This window comes from Nilaparvata lugens, chromosome 4, assembly GCF_014356525.2.
Source record: "Nilaparvata lugens isolate BPH chromosome 4, ASM1435652v1, whole genome shotgun sequence".
In the NCBI taxonomy this organism is placed as follows: Eukaryota; Metazoa; Arthropoda; class Insecta; order Hemiptera; family Delphacidae; genus Nilaparvata; species Nilaparvata lugens.
In genome coordinates this window covers 5867489-5889665 of record NC_052507.1, presented here as the reverse complement: position 1 = coordinate 5889665, position 22177 = coordinate 5867489, and the positions used below count along the sequence as shown (strand labels likewise).

At 33.9% G+C, this 22177-nt stretch overlaps 1 protein-coding gene across 1 annotated transcript in view; it reads left to right on the top strand.

Annotated features, from left to right (window-relative positions):
- The window catches only part of LOC111055183 (RNA-binding protein 25), a 98743-nt gene that overhangs the window by 55357 nt on the left and 21209 nt on the right, over positions 1-22177 (top strand). The window contains exons 14-15 of the mRNA XM_039425656.1: positions 4563-4712; positions 9069-9191. Coding sequence (XP_039281590.1) covers positions 4563-4712; positions 9069-9191 — 273 coding nt within the window. The remainder of the gene's footprint in view (positions 1-4562; positions 4713-9068; positions 9192-22177) is intronic.

Genomic DNA, 22177 nt, shown 5'->3' with positions numbered 1-22177 from the left:
GACGCAAATAAGAGATGATGAAAATAATCGAGAATCAAAATACTTGAAATATCTGACACAAGAGTTTAAAAAATACATAGAACAGACATGTAAATATAATACTATATGTACTTACTTACTGTCATGGTCATACATATCTTGTAGATATTTAGCCGCACCAACAAACCCCCTCCACCTCTCTCGATTCTCCGCGTCCTCCTCGGTTGCTCCAATTCTCTCCATATCGGTCTTCATTTGACTCCACCATTTCCGTCATGTTCTTCCTCTCGGTCGTCGTCCTTCAGGATTTCTTTTCAACACTTGATTGAGATTGTTATCCTATTTTTTTCTCAAAACATGTCCAGCCCATCTGATCCTTCTACATAATATAGTACTATATAAATATAATACTATATAGCTATTGGAAATGTAAAATGCAAGTAGTAAGAAACATGAGAATATTATAAGCTGATATCTTACGAAGTTTTAGCTTTTGAAAATATAACTGATAAGATTTAAATGCTCTTACTCTTTGCTCTTGTTCAACAAGGATCACAGAAAGAGGCCATACCACAATCTGCGAACAAACTTTATGCCTCCTACCCTAATGACATTAGAAGTGAATTTAAAAATGAATGTCTGCACTTCAAAATGTATGGAGAAGAGGAAGAACTTGGTGGAACCCATGACGTGTTCAAATAAATTATAGAACATGAATTAAAGTTTACTTTCTCAAATCTTGAAGTAGCTGTTAGAATATTTTTCTAAGCAGAGCAGTCACCAACTGGCTTATAAAATTATATAATATTATATTCATTATTTGAAAAATGAATTTCAGTTGACCTCACTGTACCACAAAATCACTTTCACAACTGCACAGAAAGTTTGTAACAGTGATTTACTTCTCGATTATCTTTATTAGTCAATTATTCTAATTATTTGCTTGATACATACGGTAATGCTTTTTCTAGAGTTGTTCATGCTATCAAGTTTTGTTTTGCATTTCGACAGGATGCAATGGAAAGAGATTAGATGAGATTTCTTTATGTATGTAACAATATTTACTGGTTTATAGACTAATTCACATTAAATGACGATAATGCTAGTTATTCAACGAATTTCACAAAGTATAAATAATTAATCAATGAGAATAAATATAGAAAGAAATTACAATAACGATAATAAAATAGTGTGATGTAACTTCATAAATCGGCGGTGTTTCAACAAATAGTTGTCGATTCTTTTAGAAGGATATAAAATATCCTTCCCATTAACACACGACCTGAGAGAGCGCGAGAGCGGATATGGTATATTTTTCTTTTTCTAGGATTGTTCAATTAAAAAAGTTTTGTTTTTTCATTTTGACTGGATAGAAATGGAATGATAGAGAGATTACTTTTTGTGTAGTTGAGAAGTTGATATTGTGGTAATTATTCATATTAAATAAAATGACTAAGGAACTGTCAAAAACCACAGATTTTATTTATAGTTAGAAAGACCTGTTTCGGTTGTTACACCATTGTCAATCTCTGATAAACTGAGTTTAGAGTTGACAATGGTGTAGCAACCGAAACCGGTCTTTCTAACTATCAATAGAATCTGTAGTTTTTGACAATTTCCTAGTCTTTTTATTTAATAGAGAGATTAGATTAGAGTTCGTATGTTACAATATTTACTGGCTCATACACTAATTGATATTAAAAATGACGTTATTGCTAATTATTCAACGAATTTTACAAAGTATAAAATATTACTCAATTAGAGTAAAGATTGAATGCAATTAGAAAAATCTGGTGTGGCGCACTCACACAACTTTCCTTGCCGTTATGAAAATTGATCACCTGACGCTAGTGTTCTCGCGCATATCAAGTCTACTTATAAACAAAGATCCAAGCCAGCTGGTGACAGGACAATAACGTTGGAGACATACGAGGTCTGCTATCTCTTCATAGTGAATCATTTAATAGAATCAACAGTTTGCAATAATAGGATAATCACATTTTCTCGAATTTCAAGCTTATTTTTAATTTTAGGTGAAAATGTTACTGGACATTAATTGTAGAGATTCTCATGCTTAATCTTTTCCACTCGAAATTTTTTGTTTAAATTGTATCTGAAGCCTGATAATTGAGAATCTAAAATCAAACTTTGCATACATGGGGCGGAGCTCCTAAAATTTTTACAGATATGGGACTTGTGGCAGTTGATAGAGCTTATCGATGACTATTCTAGGTATAACTTTAATCAAAATCGTTGTAACTGTTTTTGAGAAAATCGCGAAAAGCCCTGTTTTTAACAATATTTTCGCCATTTTAGCCGCCATCTTGAATCGCATTTGATCGAAATTGTTCGTGTCGGATCCTTATAGTGTAAGGACCTTAAGTTCCAAATTTCAAGTCATTCCGTTAATTGGGAGATGAGATATCGTGTACACAGACACTCATACACACACACAAACACACACACACACACACACACACACACACACACACACACATACAGACCAATACCCAAAAACCACTTTTTTGGACTCAGGGGACCTTGAAACGTATAGAAATTTAGAAATTGGGGTACCTTAATTTTTTTCGGAAAGCAATAGGAAACCTATGGTAATAGGGCAAGGAAAGTAAAAACGATAATATAATATTGAGGTAAAAGAAAGGAGGCGGGGCCGCGCTACTTGTGCACTGGGCTATTGTTCCAAAAAGGTGTGTGCTTCCTTGAGGGCAATTCTAGCTGGTAGCACCAAATTATATATTACTTTGCACCTCACATCTGTTACTTGTATTTTCTGCAATTATTGAATGTAAATCAGTGATCAACTTGTAATTATTGTTTATTCCCAATGGTTCATTTGATGAAACTCAACTTGCTCACAAGCTGCATACAGACTAACTTGAGTTACATACAATTCGATACTTATTGAACATACGATTTTTTGGCGTCCTTTCAAATTTTATAAGATTGAATACAACTTGACAAACATATGATGTGTATCATGTGTTTGTCAAGTCCCATTCAATCTCGTAGAATTTATAAGGACGGCTCACAAATATATGTCGAAAATTCGATGTGGGCTTCACACACCACGTACGTTTCACTAAATTTGTACTTGGCATCGATAGTAATGTGTGTGTTTATCCAATCACTGTATGCTACCATTGGTTTACAGCTGAAAGTGCCTTTAAGGCTGTACAAAGGCTAAAAATAAACTTTTTACTCGTGATATTTTTCAAAAAGTTTTTTGATTTGTATATCATAAATCTATCAAAATGAAAAAGTTTTCTCAGGAAACATTTTTCCCATCATTACTTTTTGAGATATGAACGCCTAAAGTTTTAATTTTCGGGACAGAACATTTCAAATTCGGTAAGAGATTCAGAGGATAGATCCTTCATGTTATTGTTTATCTAGTAAAACAAAAATTTTCTGAAAATATCAATTTTAAGATAGTTATTCAATTTACTAAAAATAACTTTTAGTTGAGTTATTTTTGGATTTAGAGGATGGATTCTTTATGTTATTGTTGATCTAGTAAACAAAAATTTTCTGAAAATATCAATTTTAGGAAAAGTTATTCAATTTACCAAAAATAACTCAACTTAAAGTTATTTTAGTAAATTGAATAACTTTCCCTAAAATTGCTATTTTCAGAAAATTTTTGTTTACTAGATCAACAATACCATGAAGAATCCATCCTCTAAATCTCATGGATTTATATCGTACCGAATTTGAAATGTTCTGTCCCAAGAATTCAAACTTCAGTCGCTCATATCTCAAAAAGTAATGATCGGAAAAAAAATGTTTTCCTGAGAAAACTTTTTCATTTTGATAGCTTGATGATATACAAATCGAAAAACTTTGAAAAATATCACGAGTAGAAAGTTTATTTTTATTTTTAGCCTTTGCACAGCCTTAAGTAACCACACTGGTCCACCAATATATTGCTCGGAGTGGAAACCTTAAGAATATACAACGAAAATGTCGAAATTTAATAACAATAGGTGACCACTGAAGGGTCTCTAGAACTTCTACCTGTCCATCCATTGTTTTCGGCGGCGCCGTCTCATTTCTCTAACGCTAATATTGTGATGTAACTTCATAAATCGGCCGTGTTTCAACAAATAATTGTCGATCCTCTGAAAAGGATATAAAATAATATCTTTCCCATCAACATACTACCAGGTACCGGACCACAAGAAAGATTGATTGATTATATGCCTTTATTAGGGCGTAGTTAGGACTCCTGGTCCTCTCTGCCACACAACCCTAATACCTCTCTAAGAATGATTGAGTATTTTATTTATGTAGATTACAATATATACTGGCTTATACACTTATATACAATAGCTTACAATACAGCAAAATTATAGATGAAATAACATAATATAAATTAAGAAAATAATTATTGAGCTGTATATGATATGAAAAAAAAACAATTTGTAATAACTATAGATAAAATAGATAATATTGTTATGCATCTACATAAATTGGAGCTTTATGAGAGAGAAGTAGTGCTTTATATACGGTATATTTTATCTAGGGTTGTTCAAGTAACCAATTTTTGTTTTCAATTTTGACAGAATACACATGGGAAGGGATGATGAGCCAATACGGAGAAGAGCTTCGCCAAATATTGTGAGTGCCTACACTATAAGGAAACGCTTGAGGTCCCCCTCCTCCTCACCGCCTCCTCATGCTTTTCGCAGTCGGAGAAGAAGTGACAGCAGCGAGTATGTAACTTACTATTATCTTTCAAAAATAAAATTTGAGTATTCGTTTCTAACTGTAGTCCTTTTGTGAGATTCACATTTTAAAGTCCGGTATCCGATGTAAATACTAATACCGGGTGCGGTAGCAATACTTCCTTTTTAAAGTGAACACCATTCACTGATGATCGCTGATCAGCTGATGTCGTAATGGAGCAAATTTGGTCTCGTTAGAGAGGTGAGATCATAAAGTTTTCTTCCCGACATGTTCAGTCGCCATCATGTATTGGAACAATGAGAAGCGTCCATTTGCCGTTGAGAAGTTTTTTCGAGGAGATGTTCTGAGATCACAACCCATCCCCAAAAATCGACGCAGATGTACTCAATAAACATTTTGCCGATGTGGGTAAAATATATGCGGAAAAAGACTAGTTCAGATTCAAAAATAAACTCTCCAAACTCTTTCTTTCTGTATCCTACTAATGAAAATGAGATTTTAAAATTAATTCTTTCTTTGAAAAATAATTCATCTCCGGGTAAAGACAAAATATGTAATTTAACCATAAAAAGAATAGCTCATTATATTGCTTTCCCGTTATCTATGATCATTAACAAATGCTTTACAGAAGGAGTCTTTCCAAAACATTTCAAAATTGCCTCAATTGTTCCTTTATTTAAATCTGGTGACCACAAGGATCCCTCCAACTATCGACCAATAAGTTTATTGAGTGTTTTCTCTAAAATTATGGAAAAAGTTTTAAAATTCCGTCTCATTAAATATTTAAATATCCATAAAATAATTCAGGATAATCAGTATGGCTTCCAGGAAGGTAAAAGTGCGGAGGATGCAATAGTTAAGTTAGTAAATATTATATACAAGAATTTTAACGATAAAAAGAAGACTTTAGCTGTGCTTATCGACCTCAGTAAAGCTTTCGATACTATACCTCATGACAGACTACTCGAGAAGCTACAATATTTGGGCATACGTGGCATCCCACTAAAATTATTCACTAATTATTTGAAAGAACGCTCTCAGTATCTGACCTTGTATGGTAAAATGAGTACCATTAATTTATCTAATTATGAATTGCCTCAGGGGACAGTATTATCTCCAATACTGTTTCTAATCTATATCAATGATATGCTTAGAATGGGAGTTGAAAACTGTGAAATTTTGTCCTATGCAGATGATACTACCCTCGTTTTTTCGGCGGATTCCTGGGAAGACATGAAGGTCATCTGTGAAAATGGTCTAAGAAAAATAAAAAATTATCTGGATGAACACACCTTAACGTTGAACTCGAAGAAAAGTATTTATTTAACTTTCTCACCTAATAAGTCTGGTCTCCCTAGAAATCTTAATGAGCTCAAAATTCATTCCTGTTTGCTGAATGTCAATAGAACCTGTGACTGCCCTAGCATAATAGGTGAAAAAATACAAAGTTCCTAGGTTTTATCCTTGACCAACACTTAAGGTGGGACACACATATTAACAACTTATGTCGTAGGTTAAGATTTTTTATTTATAAGTTCTACAATATCGGCATGCTGAGAGATAGAGATATTGCTCGACTGGTATATTTTGCTTATGGCCAATCGGTCCTGCAGTATGGAATCATTGCCTGGGGGGGAGCCAGAGATGTCCATTTCAATAAATTGTTCATTACACAGAAATTTTTAATTAAAGCTATATCTTCCAAACCCAGACTGTACCCAACCAACGATCTATTTACCGATTTCAAAGTTTTAACCGTTAGACAGCTGTATTCAAAAAGCCTCATCCTTTATATCATAAAAAATAAAAACAAATTCCATCTCCGTGTGACTCAATATGATTTAAGACCATCTAGTACAACCTATAATTTTGACCGTACTGTTCTCGATGTATGCTGTAGACAATTTGTATTTGTAGCAAATAAATTAGTCAATTTTCTTCCTGGTGAGGTACTGGGTATTGCAACTACTTACAATTTAAGTAAGATTATAGATAAATACATATTAGATTACAAGCTTGATGGGAAACTATTCCAATAACGTTACTAAATGTCCGTATTTGTCTCCTTTTCATTTTTTCTTTTTGGAACGTCGATATATATTTCTTCCAATTAAAACTCGAGTGACCCATATCCTAAAATACTTAATCAGATTACGCTGTGATTTGTCTGCTGTATTGAATAAAAATATCTAATTTATTAGATGCAATATTTAAAAAAAAAACATAAAAATTTCTTGTTGAACCTGTCTCTCTCTTCTTATTTTTTTTTCTTTTCCTCTCAATTATTATTTTTAACCGCTAATTCTGAGTTGTTTTTCTCCTTTCTCATTTATTTTTCCCAACTTCACTTTCAACTACTATTGAATTCTAGGACTCATATCTGCGCACAGGTTCAACGCCTTTGCAGGTATTAATATTTTCCTCTTGAGTTAGGGTACTGTACTTTTTTGCATAGATTAACATTTATTATTAAGTATTTTTCTATATTATACACTGTTTTGTAAATCTCATTAGCGTTTCTCTTTGCTGTAAAGTGTTGTATTATAATGTTTTGTTTCTTTTTATTTTGGGAAATAAATCAATCAATCATAACGTTGTCCTCTATTATAACACTTAATATAATTCAGTTTTGAAGGTTAAATTTTTAATGTAGGCTAAATAAGTGTTTCATTTATTAATTTGAAAACCTTAGACTTACCTTGAGAAAACTTCAATGAAGTACTAACTACTCAATTTGACTGTTGAACTTGAGAAAATGATCAGTTCAGTTATAAAACAGTATAGACGAGTTTGTATTATTGTTGAATATAATGAATATCCTATTCTATTCTATAATCCTATACTATTAAACGAGCAATTTCTGTTAATATGTTTAAATGTTTGTATTTTACCGGATCACGAAAACGGCTTTAATGATTCTCACGAAATTCAGAACATAGTAGGTTTATAATATAAAAATTCGATTGCACTAGGTCTCATCCCTGGGAAAACTCGCTGAAAAACATTAAAAGGATAATTATTTTTCATCCTTGGAAAAACAGCTGATAATAATTATTTCGTCGTCTGTTGATGATGGAAGTGAGTGAGCGAGTTCATGTGTGTGGGACTGTGTCAAAATTATTACTCAGCTGTTGAACTTTTGTAATCATTCAATCAGGTACTTAGTGCCGGATGCAAAAAAGCCGGGTTATTTTCAATCCTGATTAATTCCAGTAGAATCATCTTTTTGAAATGGTCTTCTCTGATTTGGTTCTCGTGAAATTATTCAGGATTAAAATTTAACCGGCTTTTGTGCAAGCGGGCCTTTGTGAGAGAATTTTTGCATTACTCTGGGAATTAATCTCAATTCACTGTGAGTAGGTAGAACATTTCTGTATGAACTATGCTTATTATTATAATTTCCTCTTTCGTAATAATTTTTTATGCTTTTGTACTCCATAACAAAGCTCGGTCCCCGATATTTTGTATGAAGAATCATACATTGTGTCACCTGGTCATATGGGACATATATATGAATCATATATTTATCTCATATTGATCAGGATTTTAGAGTTTTAATTTAGAAAAGTTTAATGAACAGTGTTTTTGTCTTTGAACAATTTTTGTCATCGACAGAAAGATTGTTTATTTCATTTGTTGTCAAAATTAATGTAGCTTCTCTTTTGTTTTTAATAACAAACGTGCCGCTTGTGCGACAGATAAAAATATGTACTTGAAATGGCTTTCATGTTTGGCATTGACTGAGTTATATTTAATACCCAAAATTTTTCTTTTGGTGTCAGTGTGTGAGCTCGTTCGTTAGGAATGTGAGTAAAGTCCGGCTGTTCTGGTTCGGGCAGTTTAAAGAGAATTGTATTATTGAATAGGACGGGATCTGAACCCATCTCATCAGTTATTTTGATTTTTAATTAATAATTAACGCCGCGAAATACCAGTGGATGCCAAAGTGGGAAGCTATTTCAAAAAGGTAGGTGACTACTGAATCATTGTTCTTAAATTTTTCATAACCACAAACATTGAATCCTCATTAGCAGCAAGCGAGTGTTTCCCCATTAATTCATATAAAATATTGTTTTATAATCAAATTAATCTTGTTTGTTCAAATGTAAATATGTTAAAGACTCATTAAAGTTCTAGTTATTCTGTTCATTTCTTGTATTCATAGCTCTTTTCCCCTTACATATTGGGTGTAGGCATATCTTGCTTACATATTTGGTAGAGGCTTCTCCGGCCGTTCCACATCCTGCTTACAATATTCAATTATTTAGTATTATTTTTGAATAAAATGAATGTTCTATTCTATAATTTGTATGAAGAATCATTTATATTCAATTATTTTCGATGATAGTCCTTTTCAACCAGTACTATTTTTTATTTTGAAGGGTTATTATCAAGAGACAACCAAGGAGGTCGTCTTCACCGGAAATGGCTTACGGAAGCAGGAGACGTTCAAGGTCACGTTCACCGCTTTCCCCACCCGATCACAGGCGTCAGGCTGCTAGAGAGTAAGTTAATTTAATCAAAAATCTACTAATAAATGTATTCATCTGTATATAATTGTCATCAATTGTATATTATTTATTTATTTAGCGTATGGCATATACACAACAAATATATAGCTCATGAGTCTCAAATGTCTAGATATACACTGTACATTTTCAAATTCTTTGAGATGTTGTGTGGTTTTCGGTCAGGAGAACATTAAGTTTGTCTGACCGCCGTTATTCGCTAGTCCATTTAGCGTTAATCAATGTGCACCATGGAGGCGAACTAGCGTTACACGTAATTAAGTTAAAAATCTGATTGCTGTAACAATTTTGAGGTCAATTGTATATATAATACCGGGTGATTAAAAATGACTTTACAACTTTGAAAATTCATATAAATCTTATTAAACAAGGTAGGAGTAAACAGAGGAGGTTTTGGTATTTTTTCAAAGGAAAACACTTCAAGTTTTGACTCGTGTAGTGCCTGGTCGCGCCGCACAAGCGCTAGCGGCAGTTAAGACGGCTGCCTTCACTGGACCCGAGCCTTCTAGCTGTGTGTTTTGGTTTGAAAAACAGAGAATAATGTACCTTGATATGTTGCAAAAATGTTTGATACCACAGATCGATGTGATGATCGAGAACGAAATGTTTTTTTCATGCAAGATGGCGCACAACCACTACCTCCGTAAACAAAGCCATAGTGCATTCGTGTGACATAGAGCACAGGTAGGGATCCTACACTAATAAAAACACTAGCTGATAAGGATCAGCTGAAATCAACGAATTCTTATTGGTGTAGGAGCCCTACCTGTCTGACGTCACACGAATGCACTACGGCTTTGTTTACGGAGGTAGTGGCACAACACACTAACTGACTGACGTCCGGGATTTTCTTAATGACCGCTTTCCAAATGAGTGGATTGGCCGTAATGCGCCAATCGCATGGCCCCCTCGTTCCCCAGACCTAACACCGCTGGATTTTTTGGGGTATCATAGAAGATATTGTGTACGTACCTTCTTTGCCAGCCACTCTACCTGAACTTAGAGCAAGGATTTGCGCTGGTGTTGAGCAAATTACACCTGAAATGCTAGTGCAAGTCTGGGAAGAAATCGACTATCGATGGGATGTCTGCAGGATAACCAACGGAAGTCACAAAGAACACTTAGCTTAAGGTAAAAAAACTTGAAGTGTTTTCCTTCAAAACAACACTAAAACCAGCTCTGTACCATATTTAACAAGATTTATATGAATTTTCAGAGTTGTAAAGTCCTTTTTGAAACAGTCAGTATACTCAATTGTATATAATAAATCTATAAATCTATATATTATATTCATCTGTATAAGGTTGTCTCGAAAGTAAGTTACACTTTTGAATAAAAAATCTGGTGTGGTACACTCACACAACTTTCCTTGCTCATATTTGAAACTACGATCAGACTTTTGTATATGTGTATATATAATTGTTTTCACAGTACTTTTTCCTTTGTGTAAATTGTGAAACTCGATGATTTTTTTTAGTCATCATTTTTTTAAAGTCGTCAAAACAGCTGTTCTACATATGAAATATCTTGACTATGTGTTCTTTTTATGAACTGCGCTACCTACCTATTTCATGCACAAGATGGAGGCTACAAAGTCCATTTCTCAAGGATGGGGTGGACCCCCCATTAGTTTCCCAGTAAGGAGACTCATGCCAGTTGATAGAGCTGATAAATAACTATACAGAGTATGAATTTGAAAAGAATCGGTCAAGCTATTTTGAGAAAATCGTGAAAAACTTGTTTTTTTTAGTAATTATCCGCCATTTTTCTCAAGAATATTACGGAGCTCCTGCAATTTTCCCAGAAATGAGACTCATGTCAGCTGATAGGGCTTATAAATAGCTATCCATGGTATGAATTTGAAGAAAATCGTTGGAGCCGTTTTCGAGAAAACCGTGAATAAGATGGTTTTTTAGTGATTATCCGCCATTTTTCACAAGAATATTACGGAGCTACTGCAATTTTCCCAGAAATGAGACTCATGTCAGTTGATAGGGCTTATAAATAGCTATCCATGGTATAAATTTGAAGAAAATCGTTAGAGCCGTTTTTGAGAAAACCGTGAAAAACATGGTTTTTTAGTAATCATCCGCCATTTTTTCCGCCATTTTGAATTCAATTTTATTGAATTTCTTATTGTCAGATCCTCATGGTATAAGGACCTTAAGTTTAAAATTTCAAGTCGATCGGTTGATTAGGAATGGAGTTATGGTGTTCACAGACATACACACACACACACACACAACACACACACACACACACAACACACACACACACACACACACACAACACACACACACACACACACACCACACACACACACCACACACACACACACACACACACACCACACACACACACACACAGACCAACACCCAAAAATCATGTTTTTGGACTCAGGGGACTTTGAAACGTATAGAAAACTTGAATTTAGGGTACCTTAATTTTTTTTGGAAACCAATACTTTCCTTACCTATGGTACTAGGGCAAGGAAAGTAAAAATAAATAACGCACAGAATGTTTTCAAGAGGTTGTATTTGAGAAACTACATATATCAGTTATTTTCCTCCATAATCTCCTTTGATTTCAACAGATTTTTGGTATCATGGTATCAGTTTCTTTAATCCAGTGTCATACCATTCTGCCGCCAGACTGGTTAGCCATGTCTGAACTTTTTCTTTGAGATTTTCTTCATTTGCGAAGTGTCTCCCCCAAGGTGTGGAAAACAGCCGTGGAAACCTTAGAACAGTTCTAGAATAGACACGGCCCATTGTATATTCATACTGAAAGTCGATGAAGCTAACATCTACTGCCATATCACCATATCGTGACGTCAGCATCGAATAGAAATCTTTTCTGCAGAGTTTGTTTACATTGTTTTCTATTCGATGCAGACGTCACGATATGGTGATATGGCAGTAGATGTTGGCTTCAGAGGCTAGAATTCCCAGCATGTCTATTATATAACTGATCTAAGGTGGAAATAGATGAAAGTCGCTTGGAGCGAGATCAGGGGAGTATGGTGGGTACCATACCCTTCAATCATTGTCTTTAATTATTATCATAGAGAAACAATAGCGTAAGTAGATATCCCATGGTATAGGGCGTTTATGTCGCAACTTTTACTGTTATCTCAAGCCGATTACTGTCGATTTTTACTGTTTTGACCGGGTGAGAGTTTATGAACGGCACAATATGAGAGACTACCAGCGTCATAAAGCTTCACAGGAAAGAAATAAGTGGACTATCAGCTTGAGATAAAAGTAGAAGTTTCGACATAAACGCCCTATAACATGGGATATCTATTTATGCTATTGTTTCTCCATGTTATTAGTAAAAGAAAATCCCAATTAAATGCTGTACCCCGATGACTTCTGCTACTGCAAATATTGATAACATGGTAAACAGCTAGATGGAAATTCGATGAGCGCTACTATACAAAAATTATTCATCAGCCCGGGAATCGAACCCCGTACCTGTCAGGAATGCTTACCCTTACACCAAACTGACAATCTCTGGATAGCAGCGCTCATTTTATACAAAGACATAGCGGCCAGTCAGTCTACAAATTGAAATAAATTGGAAGTTGCATTTGTTCAAATGCTAATTATTATTAATTAATAATTATTATTAAACGAAAATCCCGATTAAATGCTGTAAATCACCCCGATGACTTCTGCTACTGCTAATATTGACAACGGGGTAAACAGCTAGATGGAAATTCGATGAGCGCATTGTCTGCGGGATGCGTGAAGTGGATGGGCGACCGCTTCATTGTTCGTCTGTGTGTATGTCTGTGAACACGATAACTCCATACCTAATTAACCGATTGACTTGAAATTTTAAACTTAAGGTCCTTATACCATGAGGATCGGACAATAATAAATTCAATAAAATTCAATTCAAGACGCCGAAAAAAAGCGGATAATTACTAAAAAAACCATGTTTTTCACGGTTTTCTCAAAAACGGCTTTAACGATTTTCTTCAAATTCATACCATGGATAGCTTATTTATAAGCCCTATCAACTGACATGAGTCTCATTTCTGGGAAAATTGCAGGAGCTCCGTAATATTCTTGAGAAAAATGGCGGATAATTACTAAAAACCATGTTTTTCACGTTTTTCTCTAAAATGACGACCGATTTTTCTCAAATTCATATTCTGTATAGTTATTTATCAGCTCTATTAACTGGCATGAGTCTCCTTTCTGGGAAACTAATGGGGGTCCACCCCATCCTTGAGAAATGGACTTTGTAACCTCCTACTCGTGCATGAGGTAGGTAGGTAGAGCAGTTCATAAAAAGAACACCATAGTCGAGATATTTCATCTGTAGAACAGCTGTTTCGACGACTTTTAAAAAATATCATCGAATTTCACAATTTACACAAAGGAAAAGTACTCTAGAACAATAATTATATATACACCTATACAGTAGTCTGATCGTAGTTTCAAATATGTTGCTGCCAATCGTCATTATGTTATTCCCCCAAATTATTCTCCTTTAAGAATGGGGCTTACAGTTCAATGAGCAAGGAAAGTTGTCTGAGTGCGCCACACCAGATTTTTATTGTTTGCCGTTAAAAACCGAATCACACTGCGTACTTCGCAATCGGCTGTAGGAGTAAGTGGTAGCTCCATAGTGGCTCGATAGCAACTGATAAATAAGTCACGGCGGCCTCTTAGGAATTGTACAGTGCTACCACAACACCCAGACGAAAGTTCCCTGCGAATAGCAGACGTCTCCTGCCAACTGCGCGGGTATAAAAAAATAGTGTAACTTATTTTTGAGACGACCAGAGTATATATAGAAGCGAAATGGCACTGATTCATTCAATATATTCATAATCAACACAACTAAAAATCTACTGAACCAAATTTGGTATGTATGTTTAGTTGGTCTTCTAGAGGCGTTCTGAGTACGGATTTGAGGAAAAACTCCAAATACACGCCCAAAATCTGCGTTTTGTTAGCTTTTTCAGGAACTAAACGGCCAAAAATGTTCAATTTGGTGCACGGGTTTAGGTGAGGTGTAAAATTGATTTATTGGTGAAGTTTTAAAATAACGCCGTAGATCCACCCAAAATCGGCGGTTTTATTCAGCTGGAAAGAGCCTGGAAGTCTGTATTTGTCAAAGCAAGCTCAATTGAAGAATACAGGCGAGCGAAGCGAGTCTGCTGTTATCGATTCTGTATGGTATGATGCAGCCGGGGGTCCAGGGGGCGGAGCCTCCTGGATAGACGATTAAGGCGAGCGAAGCGAGCCTGCCGGCTAGTAGTATACATATAATCACATAGTACTCTTTTTGAACTTTTTTATAAGAACACTTTGGGCCAGTTGCACGTACCGCTGTTAAATATGGACATTAACGCTGGTTAACAAATCAGCGTTAGTTTTACGGATTCATTTCTGTTCCACAAAGATCGGTTAGTTTTTAATCCCGATTAAGTTTTCCGGTTATCTAACTAAGATTTTAACGGTTTCACAATCTGGCAACTCTGTAATTTAACCGACAGATGTTATTATTCTGAACAAATGGTACAAAATTGAGGTTATGTTATTGAAGCGGTGACCATTCAGTAGGTATGCGCCATAAAAATGTTCTGTCCGTCGCTAGTGTCAAGTGCTATCTGCAGACGAACCAGACCGAAAACTAACCTCAAAAATCAGAATCTAATTTTAGATTCAGCTGGATACACTTCTCTGGATGAAATTCATTTATATATTTAGCTCATACTTTGAATTTTGTAGTTTTTTTTACCAAAAACTAATTGGAAGACAGCTTTCAGTAGGTATCTAATCGGCGTTAGTTGGATTCAATTCCACGTGAATGGCCTGTTAAAAATCGTTTATGTCGGTTAGTTCAACCGGCATTATTTTTCGATTTTTACCTTTGTGCAAACAAATTTTCTTCATGTCAACTAATCGCCGTTAAAATGGTGCCAACTAATCAGAATTAAATTTTTTACGCCGGGTAATGCATCGGTTAGCGCTAATCTCGATTAAAGTATAGCATTTAATCGTGATTAAACGTACGTGCAACTGGGGGTTAGTGTTCTTAGTTAGTAGTGTACTAACTACTAGTTTCAGCTTTGAAGCCATTTCCAAGTATCCTTTTTTCAAAAAAGGGTACCGTGTGATTATTTCTTTATTTATTGAACAATTTGAACAGTCCTATTAGAATACTTAATTAAGATTATTTTATTCATAAATATGATAAAAACACATCATAATCATATAGTGAGGTCCACGTTATAATGGCAGTATTTGATTAACAGTGGTGTGTTGCTATCCTTGTCTGTCATTCGACAAAGCAGATAGCGCTATCATTTTCCAATTGCGCAAAGTTTCCGGATCGTTCTTTAACAATATCAAGATATATTAATTAACCAAATATTTTTTCTCAATATAACGGAAATTTATTATGGAATCATTGAAAAATATAATTTCTTGGCGAGTAAAATAATATAATTTATTATTTTTAGCAAGAATGTAGATTTGAAATTACATCAGATATACCGGTATCAGTTATCTTCTTTAGAATGTAGTGGCAAGGCAGAGAATTGGCAATGCTGTTCTCCTATCTTTCTCCACTGCCATTATAACATCGTCCTCATTCTAGAATGATTGAAAATGTAAAATAGTCTTAGCCTTACTATTTTTATTCCTTATTTTGATAAAAATTAGCACTTTGTCAGCACTTTTAAACACTTTTAATTGATGTAAATGTATCCCCTAGGCCTATCGGTACTTAATATCTGTTATAATGGATTTGTTTCATTTTATTGTCATTTTTTGTATTCTTTTGACTCTATTATAAGTTACTTTAGTTTCAAATCAATTATTTCTCCAAGTTTTAAGATAGTAAATACAGAACCTATTGCTTTAACCATTACTGACCGAGGTATTAAGTGACAAGTGAAAATAATAAGATGAGTCTACTTTTTCTCATTTTTAATAGTATATTTCGCACCTAGGGTCGAAAATGAGACTTTTCCGGCTCGAAATCGGTTTTCAAGTCCGAGGCCGTAGGCCGAGGACTAGAAAAGATTGAGAGCCGGAAAAACATTTTTGCCCATGGTGAGAACGTTATTTTTCGCCACACCGAAAAATAAACAATATAAATATGAGAATAATTGTTTATTATGCACTTCCGAAAACAAAACAGGAAGGTCATAGCTCTAGCAAATTTGAGGTAATCTGAATATCAGGAAATTGTCCAAGTATTTTTATTTTTTATTCTGATTTGTCTAAATTACCTAAAAGATTATGTTCAATAATTATGTAAGAGGTTGAGTTTATAATTTTTATTCTTCCAAATGACAATAAGATGATATTATTATAAATGTTTTGATTCTTGAATAATAAACACAAATAATGAAAAGTTTTTTGATCAGCTGTTTTAGCACACTTGAAATTTGGCCAATCTGAATGTCAACAATGCTTGTTGTCGTTGACTTCGGAAGTTTAGGTTAGAAGTTCTATCCTACTCTGAAAATCGAATTTGAATAGTTTATAATATATATCTTATCTGTATTTTATTCATCCAAATAAAATGATAGTATCTTATTGCAGAATATTTATTCAATTCTAGAAGCATACACTGATTCCGTTTCATAAACCATTTTGTAAACACGTTCACATCAAATCAGAATCAGCTGACTTCAAGGTTATTTTACAGCCCTAGGGCCGTAAAACTTTTACCGGCCTGGTCAGAAAACAATCATTTTCGGCCTCCATATGACGCACGAAAACCAGCTCATTACATCCAAGTGGGGCGAAAAGTTTATTCTATGCCTTTTAGTACATTTTTTAGTAGTTTCTCAATATATTTTATCTGCCTGCCAATCTAGTTGGCCAAATTAAGATAATCGAGGATATGATAAATGAGTAGTATTTTACAAGTTGTTTATTATTGAAAGTCTATCAAGCCTGGTTTTCACTAGTAGAGTTAGTGGTCGAGTAACTGGCATACTAATTCTACTCCACTTACTTGGTCGAGAAACTGTTTTCACTACAATTGAGAATAGTAGGTAAAATGTGTTGTCTAGTGACCAGAACTAACCTTAAAATGTCAATACTTTTTAATAAATTAACACTTGAACACTTTTTAACACTTTAATAAAATACGGTAATACTTTTTAATAAATATCAATACTTCTTAAACTTGATAGCATACGACTCTACTCTACTAGCTCGAGACTGTTTTCATTAGCATAGTAGTGGTAGAGTAGAGTGAGCAGCGGTGGTGGGGGAAGGCAAGTGGTAGAGTACTATCCAACGGTGCAAAAAAACTACTAAAAACTAGTATTCTACCATGAACGTTTCCATTGGGAGAGTTTACAAGATAGTTAGTACTTGCCCAGGGAATTCTGCCACTAGCTCTACTAGTAAAAACCAGGCTTTATTATAATTTATTGAAAACATTTCAATTCATCATTTTTTAGGGCCGGTTTCCGAGCTTGGGATTTAGCTAAGTCCTAGACTTTGAACAGCTGGAGTCAGAAAATTGGGTTTCCAAAACGGGGCGTAGTCGCAGCTTTTATAACAGTAGTCGTAGTTTTTATTTTCTCATTTCTATTATTATTGGAAACGTTTTTCCTTGACGAAATTAGACATTCCTAAATAATTCAAAATAGCTGAAACTTTCACTATTTTCTCATTATTTTATTTCGTGTTCAATTTTCTAGTTTTTTGAAATTTGATTCAAACGTGACTATGACAATGACTGCGACTACGCCCCGTTTTGGAAAACCAATTTTCTGACTCCAGCTGTTTAAAGTCTAGGACTTAGCTAAATCCCGAGCTCGGAAACCGGCTCTAATTAAAATATGAAATATTTTATGCAACCCTTAAATCCAATTCAACTGAATTTTCGCTGAAGCAAATCTTCAGCAATGATGTCATTACTTTATGACTATGCACACTTTTATGTTCAATTTTAGCAAGAGAAACTATTCTTCAAAATCTGAAAACGTCGAAAAACAGAGATCTCATCTGATTTCAATATCTACCTACAGAAGCATTATAACCAATGAATCGCAAAAGCATAAGAAAAATCGCTCATGCCAAGTCAGGTAAACTGGTTTAACTTTGGTCACGTACGAAATTTGTAAAAATTTTGTAAAGCTGTGCTTTTTGGAGATTTATCTCAACATCTATTGTAGAGTCTATATATAAATGTTTTTTCAGATACAGTCAGCATCTTGTGATAAGCATGATCTGAACAAATAAATTGTTGGTGTGTCAGTGTGGACATGCATATGGTTTGGGACGTCGTTCAGTTATAAATGTTATTTATTCTATTGATAGTATATTCTTCTAATTTTGAGCCTAAGAAAAATCGTTCAAGCCAAGGCAGGAAAACAGGTTAACTTCGGACACGAACGAAATTTGTAAAAGTTTTGTAAATCTGTGCTTTTTGGAGATTTATCTCAACATGTATTGTAGAGTCTATATATAATTGTTTTTCAGATTTAGCAACTTGTGTAAGCATGATCTTATCAATGTTGGTGTGTCAGTGTGGATATGTCTATATATCAAATAGAGATAATCTGATCAAATAAATTGTTGGTGTGTCAGTGTGTACATGCATATGGTTTGGGACGTCGTTCAGTTATAAATGTTATTTATTCTATTTGATAGTATATTCTTCTAACTTTGAGCCTAAGAAAAATCGCTCAAGCCAAGGCAGGTAAACAGGTTAACTTCGGACACGAACTGTAAAAGTTTGAACTGTAAAGACTGTATTTGTAAAAGTTTTGTAAATCTGTGCTTTTTGGAGATTTATCTCAACATCTATTGTAGAGTCTATATATATATAATTGTTTTTCAGATTTAGCAACTTGTGTAAGCATGATCTGATCAGTGTGGATATGCATATGGCTTGGGAATTATAAATGTTATTTATTCTATTGATAGTATAACTTACTCTCCAAATTTTTGTTCATTTTTAAATATGTTGCCGCCAATCGTCATTATGTTATTCCCTTAAATTATTCTCGTTTAAGAATGAGGCTTACAGTTCAATGAGCAAGGAAAATTGTGTGAGCGTACCAAACCAGAGTTTTTGTTATTATATTCTTTAATTTTTCTAAGTTTTGGAATATTTTAATTATCCATACATATGTTTTATTTTTACTTTTTTCATGAATATTTCAAATCTTTGTATATTTCATTTTTGAATTAAGTGGTATTTTTGTTATTTATATTATTTATTTTTGCTTATGTTCGTATTATTTGTATCTGTACAATTTTTATTGTAAAGAAGCCATGTTTGGGAATACCCGGTGTCTCCATCTATCTATATATATAAAAATGAATGTCTGTGTGTTTGTTCTCTATAGACTTGAAAACTACTTGAACGAACGGCATGAAATATGTTGTGTGAATAATATTGGGGATGGTTTCTGTCCAGAAATTTTAATGGGGGGAGCTAATAATAATTATTTATTGATCCATTTTACAGACCTATGTTATCGAAAAATAGTCGGCCGAGCGGCTACCGAAGAACGGAAGGATGATCATGTTGTGATAATATGATTTAGCATCTAAAGTTAACAGCTGTAATAAAGAAATAAATTGTGTGCTGGTATTAATATGGTAGTTTGGAGTTGAAGTTTAGTTGATTGGTACCAGCTGTAGATGATGGTTCTTTAGAAGACCTAGCCTATACAAATTAATAATAGTATTTTTGTCATACTTACTCAATTGCAGCTGTTTTCCATGCATCAAATCAAGCCGGTAAACAGCTGTTTGCAGAACAAGAAAACATGTGATTTCCATTACAACATACTATACTGTAAAGAGATCATATGGTTTTCTTTACAGTCGAGTATGTTTCCCAGTTCCGAAATTGGAACATTCAAATTGATTCAAATAGCTATATAGTCTCAGCGTTATAGTCTTCAGTTGTATTTATTTATTTATTTGTTTATATAATTACAAATCATATGAATATGATCGGGTAGAACAACAGGCATAGCACAAAACTATTCTGTTCCCAAATTTTTATAAATAACTAGCAAGAGCCCGTGCTTCGCAAGGGTCTATTTTAAAACTTGACAAAATGAAAACTTGACGTAATGAATAATATAAATCTTAAGTGTAGGTCATATCTAAATTCACAAACAGCTCGATTCTTGTTGGCAAGATAGATGTTATTCAATGCAGAAATAATTGTTATTCTACTAAAAGATAGGATAAAATGAATAGTTCTCTTTCAGGGGGAGTTTTGACAACCCACAAAACTCATTTTTCATTTGAAGAAATAATATCAAAAAGGTGCATAGGACCTTACATTTTTGTTCAGCTTGCCAAAATACCCCTCATTTCAATATTAAAATTTTCGACTGACTGTACAGTGAGTCAATCATTCTACAGTATCAAGGCTTGAATAATTTTGAAATTTTAATTAAATAAAAATGGTAGAGAATAATAATTATCATGTGGATATCAACACCTTTATTTAAAGACATATTAACTGCATGCGTTTTCATATTGCCTATACAGCATTGATAAAACTGTAGACGTTTATTTAGCAGTCTCAAAAAACTGTTCTAGCTGAAAAATTAATAATACATGCCACGTGTAGGCTTATTCATTGCATCAGGAAAACGAAGTTCAAAACTATGGTTTTCCTAAACATATGTTTTTGAGATAATTTCTTTGATGCAGCTGTTTCACATTCACCATTATAAATTATACAGAGTTTGTGAAAATAAGAATATTTATTGATTACCAAAACAATACTATTATTATATTAATGATAATAATTAATTATCAAAACAATACTTTTATTATATCAATAAATATAATATTATTAAACATATTTATGAATTATCAGAACAATATTATTGAGGTTGAGTGGAATCAGGTAGAAAGCAATAACAGAACAGATGTCCTTTTTTGAATTTCTATCATATTATTTTGTTATTTCCAATGATTACAACATATGTTAGAATATCACATGTCAATAAATAAATTATCTCATTTCCATATGGCACTCACCTTACCATGTTCATAACCTTACTTAATAGGATCCTTTTCCATCCTTTGAAACCCTTAGAGGCAAAATATCTCAAAATCCGTTCTTAGTGCGCGTCTAGTATGTTTGAAGAATATTTGTGCAAAGTTTCAAGTCTGTAGGACAATTAGTTTGAGCTGTAGTGTGATTTTACATCAACATTTTCAAAAAATGCCCTCTCCTGGACCCCCCTGTGATCCTGATCGAGATTTTTCTGCATAGATCTAATTTTTTTTTCGTAGCTGAACAAAAAAGTTCCTCATGACTTTGCTGTGAAATGAGCGGTTCAAAAGTACAAAATTTTGGGGGGGCCCCAGCTCCCTCAGGGGGTCAAATTTCTGAAAATCCTTTCTTAGTGGATGTTTTCAGGCTACCATAAACAATCGTGCAAAATTTCAAGCTTTTAGGCTCAGTAGTTTGGGCTGTGGTGTGATTTCAGTCTGTCGGGGCTTAGCCTTTTATAAGTATAGAGATGAAATGGCCGAAAAAATGGGTTATGTTCTTACTGAGGAAATTTAAAGTTCTGTCCAAGAATATATATCAGCTAGAAATTTTGAATTTAGAATGATTAAAATACCAAATTAAAGTCAAATTTTGCACTTGATATCACCGCACTTTGACTAAATTAAGTTATTTCAGAAAATTTTGAAGCCAAAAATATACACACAACTTTCAACTAGGCACAGCTGTTACAAACTCGAAATAATAGTTGTTATATTGGTAACAACAATTTAAATTTCTTATTGTTGAGAACTTTAGTGAGAAGAAGAGAGTGAGTTAATAATATCTAAGTAACTAATAGAATAACTCAAATATTATTAGAACTCATCTAATAAGTTTCAAGCTATAAGAACTCATCTGATATTTTTTAACATTGGCCTTTATTATTCTATTTGAGCTTGATGGGTCTGTTATGACCTAGGAGCTATGGGCTAGGT